Here is an 11726-nt window from a genome sequence, read left to right as displayed (position 1 = left end):
GAGGAATGTGGTATTCTGTGAATATATGGATTTAGGTGCTTTGAGAACTTGAGGATTATGGTGTTTTGAGGATATGATTGTTATGATATTTTGAGGATTTGAGGATTATCGTGTTTTGATCATTTTGAAGATTATCGTGTTTCGACATTCTGAGAGTTTGAGTATTATGGTGTTCTAAAATTTGAGGATTATGATTTTATGACGATTTGAGGATTAAAATGTTCTGAGGATTTGGATCTTTTTAGGATTTGAGGTTTCTGGTGTTCTGAGGATCTGAATATTAAGGTGTTTTGAAAATTTAAGTATAATGTGTTCTGAGAATTTGAGGATTATGATGTTCTGAGGATTTGAGGATTATGATGTTCTGATTATTTGAAGATGATGATTTTCTGAGGATTTGAGGATTATGGTATTTTGAAAATTTGAGAATTATGGTGTTCCGAGAATTTAAGGATTAAGGTGTTCTGAGGATTTGAGAATTAGGGTGTTCTGAGGATTTGAGGATTATGGTGTTTTGGGGATTTTAGAATTATAGTGTTCTGAGGATCTGAGGATTATGATGTTCTGAGGATATGAGGATTAAGATGTTTGGAAAATTTAAGGATTATTGTGTTCTGAGTTTTTGAGGATTATGATGTTCTGAGGATTTGAGAATTATGGTGTTCTGAGGATGTGAGGCATGTGGTATTCTGTGAATATATGGATTTAGGTGCTTTGAGGACTTGAGGATTATGGTGTTTTGAGGATATGAGGGTTATGGTATTTTGAGGATTTGAGGATTATGGTGTTTTGATCATTTTGAAGATTATCGTGTTTTGACATTCTGAGAGTTTGAGGATTATGGTGTTCTAAAATTTAAGGATCATGATTTTCTGACGATTTGAGGATTAAAATGTTCTGAGGATTTGGATCTTTTGAGGATTTCAGGTTTATGGTGTTCTGAGGATCTGAATATTAAGATGTTCTTAGGATCTGAAGATTAAGTTGTTTTGAAAATTTAAGGATCATGTGTTTTGAGAATTTGAGGATTATGATGTTCTGGGGATTTGAGGATTATGATGTTCTGATTATTTGAAGATTACGATTTTCTGAGGATTTGAGGATTATGGTATTTTGAAGATTTGAGAATTATGGTGTTCTGAGAATTTAAGGATTAAATTGTTCTGAGGATTTGAGAATTAGGGTGTTCTGAGGATTTGAGAATTAGGGTGTTCTGAGGATTTGAGGATTATGGTGCTTTGGGGATTTGAGAATTGTGGTGTTTTGAAGGTTTGAGTATTATGGTGTTCCGAGGGTTTGATGATTACGATGTATTGAGAATTCGAGGATTATGGTATTTTGAGAATTAGAGGTTTATGGTGTTCTTAGGATTTGAGTATTATGGTGTTCTTAGGACTTGAAGATAATGGTGTTCTGAGGATTTGAAGATTAATATGTTCTGAGGATTTGAGAATTATAGTTTTCTGAGTATCTGAGGATTTAAGTGCTTTCAGGACTTGAGGATTATGGTGTTTTGAGAATTTGAGGGTTATGGTATTTTGAGGATTTGAGGATTATGGTGTTCTCAATATTTGAGGATAACGATGTTCTAAGAATTTGAGGATTATGGTATTTTAAAAGCTTGAGGATTATGATTTTCTGACGATTTAATGATTAAAATGTTCTGAGGATTTGAGGATTATAGTAATCTGTGAATCTGTGATTTGAGAATTAGGATGTTCTGAGGATTTGAGGATTATGGTGTTTTGAGGATTTGAGAATTATGGTGTTCTGAAGATTTGAGGATTATGGTGTTCCGAGGGTTTGACGATTACGATGTAGTGAGGATTCGAGGATTATGGTGTTTTGAGGATTAGAGGATTATGGTGTTCTTTGGATTTCAGGATTATGGTGTTCTTAGGATTTGAGGATAATGCTGTTTTGAGGATTTGAGGGTTATGGTGTTCTGAGTATTGGAGGATTATGATGTTCTGAGGATTTGAGTATTATGGTGTTCTGAGGATTTGAGGAATATAGTATTCTGTGAATATGTGGATTTAGGTGCTTTGTGACTTGAGGATTACGGTGTTTTGAGGATATGAGGGTTATGGTATTTTGAGGATTGGAGGATTATGGTGTTCTCAGTATTTGAGGATAACGATGTTCTAAGAATTTGAGGATTATGATGTTTTGATTATTTTGGGGATTATCGTGTTTTGAGTATTTGAAGATTATGGCATTCTGAGAGTTTGAGGATTATGGTGTTCTAAAATTTGAGGATTAAAATGTTCTGAGGATTTGTATCTTTTGAGGATTTGAGGTTTATGGTGTTCTGAGAATCTGAAGATTAAGATGTTCTGAGGATCTGAGGATTAAGATGTTTTGAAAATTTAAGGATTTTCGTGTTCTGAGTTTTTGAGGATTATGATGTTCTGAGAATTTGAGGATTATGTTGTTCCGAGGATTTGTGGATTACAATGTTCTGAAGATTTGAGGATTACGATGTTTTGAGGATTTGAAGATTATCGTGTTTTGAGTATTTGAGCACTACGAAATTCTGAGGATTTAAGGGTAATATTGTTCTGAGGATTTGAGGATTACGATGTTGTTTGGATTTGAAGATTATGGTGTTCTGAGGATTTGACGAATATGTTGTTTTAAAAGTTTGAGTATTATGGTTTTCTGACGATTTGAGGAATAAGATGTTCTTAGGATTTGAAGATGGTGTTTTGAAGATTTAATAGTTATCGTGTCCTGAAGATTGGATAATTATGGGGTTTTGTGGATTTGGGGATTACGATGTTTTGAAGATTTGAGGATTAATATGTCGTGACAATTTGAGAATTATCGTGTTCTGAAGATTTGAGAAATATGACTTGAGAATTTGAATGTCATGGTGTTTTGAGTATTTGTGAATTATGGTGTTTTGAGGATTTGGGGATTATGGTATTTTCAAGATTTGGGGGTTCTGGAGTTCTGAGGAATTGAGGATTATGTTGTTGTGAGGTTTTGAGTTTTGTGGTGTTCTCAGGATCTAACGATTAAGACTTTCTGTTAATTTGAGGATTATCGTGTTCTTAGGAATTTAGAATTACGATGGTTTGAGGGTTTGATGTTTATGGTGTTTTGAGGATTTTAGATTATGTTGTTTTGAGAATTTGAGAGTTATGGTGTTCTGAGGTTTTGAGAAAATCGCTTCACAAATAACTTAGAAAATAGCGGATAAATCCTGGCGCCTCCACCATTTTTGACAAAATTTTAAAACCACTCCAATTATCTTGGAGATACTTCTATCCTATCGGAAATTTTCTCATAATTACGAATCTGTGCTTATTTTTGTTGTACTTCCACAAATAACTTAGAAAATCGTGCCTATATCTGGACACCTCCACCATTTTTGACGAAATTTTAAAACTAATCAAATCGTCTCAGAGAGACCTCTATCTTATTGGAAATTTCTCAGGATCACGAATCTGTTCTTATTTTTGCTGTACCTTCACAAATCATTGTGTTTTGAGATTTGAGGATTTTTATGGTTTAAGGTGCAATTTTCAGTTTACTTTCGAACAATAAAAACTGAGACGTTTGAGAGATTTACTTTGTTTACCAACTAATTAGAGTACTGCACTCAGTCTTAAATTTTACGAAAATTCTGGTATAAACAACTGTTATTTGTTAACATGAATAAATAAATATTTAATTTTCCTAATTTTACACACGTTATGACGTCTCTAGGTCGGCTTTAGCAATGTTTTTTATATGTACGACACCATCAGTATAATCAGTTTAAAATGTCCGTATTTAAATTTATTAAATTATTACGTACTAAAAATTTCTATGGCCAGACAAGTACTCAGCAAAAAAATTAAGCAATTTAAAATACACTTGACATAGAACGCTAGAAAATAATCTAAGGATCTTAAAAGATGAATAGTGGAAAACAACTGAAGAAACACTTTCTTTGTAAAGCAAACTCTAAATTATCACTTTTGAAATGCTACTTTTATAAACACATTTTATTTAACCATGAAGTTTTTGAAAACTAATGAAATTAATCTTAGTTCTGAGACCACAATCAAACTACAAACATCATCTCCCACCCATCTTCAACTCGTTTACAGCTTAGCCCGATAACATTCCAACCCGTCTTACTAACTCCAAACTTTCCACTCATCACCATAAAAACCGCAAATCCGCATTTCACAAATTCGTGTAAATACCACCGACCTCGCACAATTATCTGATAAGTCTCTATTTGCTCACAAACAAACCCATTCCTAAAACCCCTCATTATGGAGGAACGCAGCGAAGCCAGACAACATCTCTTGAACCACGATGAAACCCAGGCCTTCCAAAGGTAAACCCTCAAACTCTGTTCAACTTTGTTTTCAACTAACAACCTCTTTAAGAGCCCCTTCACACCACCGCAAACCCCGCCGAAGAATAATCCTCAAGAACGGAAAATGCAACATCCACCGCCCGGCATCCAAACGCCAACGATTCGCGTTCTTGAGGTTCACCAAGCTCGTGGACGCCTCATGGACTTTTACCATCGTGGTGTTTTTGGCGACGTTGCTCCTGTCATGGTTGCTTTTTGCGGTGATTTGGTGGTTGATTTGCTATACCCATGGCGATTTTGAACCAGACCATCTACCACTAGTGCAAAAGGCAAACAAATTTACGCCTTGTGTGTACCACATCCATAATTTCGGATCGTGTCTTCTGTTTAGTATTGAAACGCAGCATACTGTGGGGTATGGGATTAAAGCCACTACTGACGAGTGTCCGGAAGCCATTTTTGTCAACGCGTTGCAGTGTATTATAGGCTTTATCATGCAAGGTATTATGGCTGTTATCATTTTTTCCAAAATGACACTTCCTAGATTGCGTTCGCAAACTCTTCTATTTTCCAAGAATGCAGTGGTTTGTCCTAGAAACAACAAACTGTGTTGGATGTTCAGGATGGGCGATATGCGTAAGAACCACATCATAGATGCTAGAATTAGAGCTTTCTATGTTCGGTCAGAACGTACCATAGAAGGACAAGTTCTAGATCACCACCAAGTTGAAATACCAGTGACTGTAGATGGTTGCAAAAGTGGGATTTTCTTCAACTGGCCGTTGGTAGTGTTCCACAAAATTGATAAAAAGTCGCCTTTGTATTACCTAGCACCTAAAGACTTAACCCAAGACCGTTTCGAAATTGTGGTACTGTTAGAAGGTACCACTCAGAGCACTGGGCAGATGACACAAGCCAGGACGAGTTATATGCCAACTGAGATTTTTTGGGGGAAGAAGTTTCAAGGGCTGTTAAATTTTAACTACGACAGAAGGGAGTTCGAAGCGGACTTTTCCAAGTTTGATGAACTTCTGCCAATTAGTACTCCGCTGTGTTCTGCTGCTTACATAGATGAGTATAATCATATGCAACCCAAGTCACGTGAGTATTTCTATCGGATTTTTTACACGTTTGTGTTTGTAGTTTGTAGTTCTAGATCTTCAAGTCTTCATCTAGATTTTACCCCGAGGCACAGCCTAGGCGAAATCGCCGTGGGGAAACTGAATCACAACGTTATCAATGTTGGTAGTTCCAGTGGCAATGAGAGTGACAGTGATCACGAGAGGAACAGGACGTGGCTAAATCTCCAATTATGACAGTATTTAATGAAGAGCTTTATCTTGATTGTACTTCTAGATTTAATAATAAAGTATATTTGTTTTCTAATAACTGTGACTATATTTAATCCCTTGTGGCGTGTTCTATTCATAGTTCAGTATATTGTAAAAGGATTAACTCTCTACCAGTTCCGTTTCTTATCTACTTCCACATGTAGGTAGCAGCATCGTTTAAGTATATGTATCGGATAAATCAAAAATCGAAACATCGCAAAATCGAGAAACCGAAAAGCAAAAAATCAAAAAACCAACAAATCGAAAAATCGAAACGTTGTAAATTCAAAAATTGAGACATCGAGAAATCGAAAAATCAATAGACAAAAAAATCGAGGAGTCCAAAAATCGAGAAGTCGAAAAATCAAAAAATTGAGAAACCGAAATAGGCCAAAATCGAAAAATCGAAAACTTAAATATAGAAAAATTGATAAAGCGAGAGATTGAATAATCAAAACATCGAAAAATCCGAATCTCAATAAATTGAGATCTCAAAATATTAAAAAATTCGGAAATTTGAAGAATTAAATTATAAAACTGGAAACTCGAGAAACCGAAAAAAATTAATAATTTAAAAACTGAACAGTTAAAATTGAGAAATCGAAAAACTAAAAAATCACAAAATTGAACGAAATATCAAAAAAAAAATAGGAAATTAAAAAATTAAGAAACAGAAAAGTCAAAAAAGCAGAGTCAAAAAATCGCAAAATTAAAAAATCTAAAAATTGAAAAATCAAAAACCTGAATAATCGAAAAATTGAAGAACTGAAAAACTGAAAAATCGAAACTTTAGGAAATGGATAAATGGGAATCTAAAAAAATAGATTAATTGACAAATCCGAAAACTAAAAATTCAGAAACGTCAAAATTTGAAAAATAAAAAAATATTGAAGAACTGAAAAATCGAAAAATCTAAAATTTAAAACATTGAAAAGTTAAAATATCTTAAAACTGAGAAATGGAGAAATCCAAACATTAAAAAATCAAAAAAATGAAAATTCGAAATTCTAAAATTTAAAAATCGAAAAACTGAAAAATCAAATAATCGAGATGTCGAGAATTTAAAAAATTAGAAAACTGAAAAATCGGATAAATCAAAAATCGAAACATCGAAAAATGGAGAAACCGAAAAGAAAAAATCAAAAAACCAACAAATCGAAAAATCGAAACATTGTAAAATTCAAAAATTGAGACATCGAGAAATCGAAAAATCAAAAGACAAAAAAATCGAGGAGTCGAAAAATCGAGAAGTCGAGAAATCAAAAAATTGAGAAACCGAAATAGGCCAAAATCGAAAAATCGAAAACTTAAATATAGAAAAATTGATAAAGCGAGAGATTGAATAATCAAAACATCGAAAAATCCGAATCTCAATAAATTGAGATCTCAAAATATTAAAAAATTCGGAAATTTGAAGAATTAAATTATAGAACTGGAAACTCGAGAAACCGAAAAATCTTGAAATTTAGAAATTAACATATGGAAAAGTTGAAAAATTTAGAAATTGAAATATAAAACAATCGAAAAATTGAAAAATCTGAAGTATAAAAAACAAAAAACTGAAAATCCAAAAATAAAAAATAGAAAAATCTGGAAGTGGAAAAATCAAAGAATCGAAGTATTGAAAAATATTAAAACTGAAAGAAATATCCAAAAATTGAGCAATCGAAAAACCAATAAAGCGAAGTCGAAAAATCGAAGAATTGAAGAACTGAAAAATCGAAACTTTGAGAAGTGAGAAAATCAAAAATAGATTAATTGAGAAATCAGAAAACTGAAAATTTAACTCAAAAATTTGAAAAATTGAAAAATTTATATACTGAAGAATTGAAAAGTCAAAAAATCGAGAAATCGAAAAACTAAAATTTAAAACACTGAATAATTAAAATATCGCAAAATTGAAGAATCGAGAAATCTAATTCAATTTGAAAAATTGAAAAATCGGGACATTGAAAAATTGGAAAATCCAGAAATTGAAAAGCTCAAAAGAAAAATCGGAGGATCAAGAAACTGAGGAGTCGGAAGCCGAAAAGGAAATTAAAAGAATGAATAATCGAAAAATTTTAAAAAAGACAAATTCGAAAATCGAAAAATTGAAAAATTGAAATATAGGAGAACTGAAAACTCGAGATATCAAAAAACCTAGAATTTTAAAAAATGAAATATTAAAACAGCGAAAAGTTGAAAAATTGAGAAATCGAAGCATTAAACAGTCGCAGAATTGAAAAATCTAAAGTTTACAATAAATTGAAAATCTAAAAAGTAAAAAATCGAGAAATCAAAATAAATCCATCAATTCAAAAATCGTAAAGTCGAAAAATTGAAATATTGAAAAATTTCATAACTGAAAGAAATATTCAAAAAATTGAAAAATTGAGAAATCGAAAATCTAAAAAAGCAAAATCGAAAAATCGTAATCTTAAAAAATCGAAAAATTGAAGAATTGAAGATGTGAAAAATCGAAACTTTAGGAAGTCCAGAAATGGACAAATAAAAAAAATACTTTAGAAATCGGCAACCTGAAAATTTTGAAACGTGAAAATTTGAAAAATCGAAATATTTAAAAACCGTAAAATTGAAGAGGACAAAAATTGAGAAATCGTATCATTGAAACATCGAAAGATTGAGAAATCGAAAAATAAAAAAATCGTGAAATACAAAATTCGAAGAATGGAAGAATCGGAAAAGCCCAAAATTGAAATATTGAAAAATTTAGACATTTAAAGTTGAAAAATCGAGAAATCGACAAGCCGAAAAATCTCAATAGCGTACTTAGGTATAAGTCACAAGATCAGGACTATGCTACTTTTTAAAATTTAAATAACATTATAAATTGGAAAATGTTGATTTTTTTTCCAAAAATCTTGACGTCCAAGGTGAAAACTCGACACGGATGCATAAACCGTAAACGGGGGATATACTATTGTAAAATTTGGAGATTGCGTCATTTCAAATTTTGGTGAATATTTTACCATTTGATAATACAATTTGAAATGTAAATTTTGTCATTCGGGAACATTATGTATTAAATCGTTAAGATGTTTAACAACTTTGTTCACTTATTCGTTGTAAAGTCCAATGGTCGAAATGGGTTAGTTCTTCGTAGTGGATGTGTATCAGATCAACTCTAACGAATGTCGCCTTATAGATAAACCGCTTAGAGTCGATATTGGCCTGAGTGTGCTTTGGTCTGTACATCAAACAAGTTCTCAGGCGACGAAAAATTGCATGTGGAGGGAGACTTCGGATTACAAATCGTGCCAAGAAAGACATATTTGGGAGAGATGGATTTTCAGGTGCTTGACTAGCGGTAATTTTAAATTGTTTGCTGTCGTTCGCGAAGTGAAGAACACAATTTCATTAAAATGATAATTATAAAATTATCATAATCATAAGTATCATATTAATTAACACAAAATGGCGCGCAAGTTATGAGTTGATTTCGTTAATAAATTCATAGAAACCTATATGGAATTTTTTCATGCCTTAGAAAATTACTAGTTCAAGAAACAATTAGTTATCTCGTATTTTTGGAACAAAAGCAGCCTTTAACAACTCGATATTACAAACATAATATACTTAAACAATGGTAGCAGCTTTTAATATGACATATGCAACCAACAATACACCACAAAACATTTTAAAATTCACTATTATTTACGTTATTTATCATATTTATTCTTCTTACTTCCTTTTTTTCATATTTTTCGTCCCAAATTAGACAAAATAGCGAAATGTTAACGTAATACCTTGAAATAAGTTTTTTCGGAAAATAGTAATCTTTTTTACTTGTTACTGTTATAAAAATAAACTGTGCATTAAGTTTTAGATTGTGGGTGATTTATGATGTTGACCAGTCAGATTCACGATAAACAGGTTCTGTTGTTCTACAGTCATATAATTAGAGTGAGTCTTGCGCAACGTAAACGTAAGTGAGAGTAACATTAAACATTAAATTTATAATTTGTTTACACAATTATTTTAGATGCTCGTAGCCGCACTGGTTATCTTAGTTTCCATTTTTGTTCTATATATTTACTACGATCGTCAAGAACACCTTCCAGGACCATGGACCTTACCAATAATCGGTTATTTACATAAGTTAGACCCAGTGGCACCCAACCTGACCTTGACCAAACTTGCACAAAAATATGGGCCAATTTTTCGAATCAAACTAGGTTTAGTGAACATCGCCGTGATTTCCGAAGCAAAATTGTTAAAAAAAGTTTTACTCAAAGACGAAACTTTGGGAAGACCGCCACTTTTTATGTTACATGAGATGTTTGGCGGTAAAGGTACTAACGAAAAACATAACACTAACAATGCTTTGAGTTTGTTCTTTTCTGAACAGGATTAACGTACAGCCCTGTCAGTTTATGGAAAGATCAACGCAAATTTACTGCTAACTTTTTAAAATCAGCTGGAATCACAAAATTTTCACCAGCCAGAAAGGAATTAGAACATCTTATGACGAATTATGCTGAAGACTTTGTAGATGTGTGTTTGGTACTTTAGTGTGACATCGGTTATTATCTATATATTGTTTTAAGTAGCATGTTAGTACTCAAGGGAACAGAGTGACTTTGGACTCTTCAGAAGCCCTGGTTCACTACGTCTGCAGCATCGCCGGTACTTTACTTCTGGGTAAATTGTTTTCCCGTGATGACGAAAGTCGCAAAACCTTAATACACAATCTTGACACAATATTGCATGAAGCTAAGCTTGGAGGAGCTTTAAACTATTTGCCATTTTTGCGGTACTTTGAAAAAATATGTTGAAAAAGTGATAAAAGTTCTTTTTTTTAGGTTTTTACCGAAGTATAAGAAATCATTAGTCGCTTTTAGGGAGACGATGGACAAAGTTCGAAAAAATCTAGCTATGTACATTAATGAATGCGAAAAAACATTTTCTAACGAGGACTCTAGTACTAATTTTATTGAAGCATTTTTGCTGCAAAGATCTAGAGGAGGTCCTCCGGAAATCTATAACGTGGACCAACTCATATACCTTGTATTTGACGTTTTTCTTGGTAGTACTGAAACTACAATAAGTTTGTTAAAATGGATCACCCTGTACTTAGCACAGTACCAAGACGTGCAGGATAAAGTACGCCAAGAGTTTGTTGACGTTTTACAAGGAAAAACTCTAGAAATGAGTGACGTACCGAAATTATCGTACACACAAGCTGTACTTAGTGAAGTATCCAGAATTAGAACTCTGGTACCACTGGGATTTCCTCACTATGCTTCCGAGGATATCCACGTTGATAATATTAAAATTCGCAAAGGTACAACAATAATGCCGTTGTTGTGGGCTATTCATATGGATCCTAAAGTCTGGGACCAACCTGAAGACTTTCGACCTGAGAGATTTTTAGACGAAGAGAACAAATTTGCACCTTCTGAGTCGTTTATTCCGTTTCAGTGCGGTAAATGAATGTTTTGATAGAGAGGCAAAAGTTAAGTTGTGTGTTTCAGGTAAACGAATGTGCGTTGGAGACGAGTTTGCACGAATGATGATATATATATTTGTTGCTGGTCTCGTCAAGAATTTCAAAGTTGAACCGTGTGAATCCATTCCTATTGATTTTTCAGGAGTTTGTGGGCTATCATTAGTGCCCAAAGCACAGAAAGTTGTTTTTGTAAATATTTAAATTAATTTGGGAGGCTTCCACGGTTGGGACAGTGTCAATTGAGTTTTTGGCCTTAACGTTTCGCACACTTTCGTAAGTGGCATTTTCAGGAGCAGGGTTGAGGAATTAGGAAGAAGGCACTTACGAAAGTGCGCCTCTGGTATGGTCGACAGACTGAATTACCGTGTTCTTGTGCCTTCTTCCTAATTTCTCAACCCTGTTCCTGAAGATACCAGTTACGAAAGGGTGCGAAACGTTGAGCCCAAAAACTCAATTGACACGGTCCCAACCCGGAAAACGATCATATAATATTCAAATTTTACATTGGAAGTGATTAGTTTTAGACATCTTTGTTAGTATATATTGTATCACTTGCTTGATTTATAAATATCGTAATTTGAAATTTTGAATACTTCAAATAAATTTTATAACGAATTGAACAAAA

At 33.1% G+C, this 11726-nt stretch overlaps 2 protein-coding genes across 2 annotated transcripts; both read left to right on the top strand.

The window, feature by feature from the left end:
• The first annotated feature begins 4224 nt into the window (after positions 1-4224).
• On the top strand, positions 4225-5707 carry LOC135132177 (ATP-sensitive inward rectifier potassium channel 11-like). Its single transcript, XM_064060164.1, has 3 exons — positions 4225-4336; positions 4389-5419; positions 5462-5707. The coding sequence occupies exons 1-3, from the start codon at positions 4272-4274 to the stop codon at positions 5632-5634; spliced, it is 1269 nt and encodes a 422-aa protein (XP_063916234.1). The 5' UTR covers positions 4225-4271; the 3' UTR covers positions 5635-5707.
• A 3765-nt stretch (positions 5708-9472) lies between these two features.
• LOC135132798 (cytochrome P450 306a1-like) lies at positions 9473-11726 on the top strand. The gene is made up of 6 exons (XM_064061003.1): positions 9473-9577; positions 9635-9944; positions 10001-10146; positions 10203-10405; positions 10455-11077; positions 11127-11726. Exons 2-6 carry the CDS (start codon positions 9635-9637, stop codon positions 11300-11302), a joined length of 1458 nt encoding a protein of 485 aa, XP_063917073.1. The 5' UTR covers positions 9473-9577; the 3' UTR covers positions 11303-11726.

The sequence above is a fragment of the Zophobas morio genome, unplaced genomic scaffold (assembly GCF_036711695.1).
Source record: "Zophobas morio isolate AGI-343-1 ecotype UQ-CSIRO unplaced genomic scaffold, CSIRO_AGI_Zmor_V1 ptg000021l, whole genome shotgun sequence".
Lineage (NCBI taxonomy): Eukaryota > Metazoa > Arthropoda > Insecta > Coleoptera > Tenebrionidae > Zophobas > Zophobas morio.
Note: the sequence above shows the minus strand (reverse complement) of the source record. Positions and strands in the feature narration are given on the sequence as shown.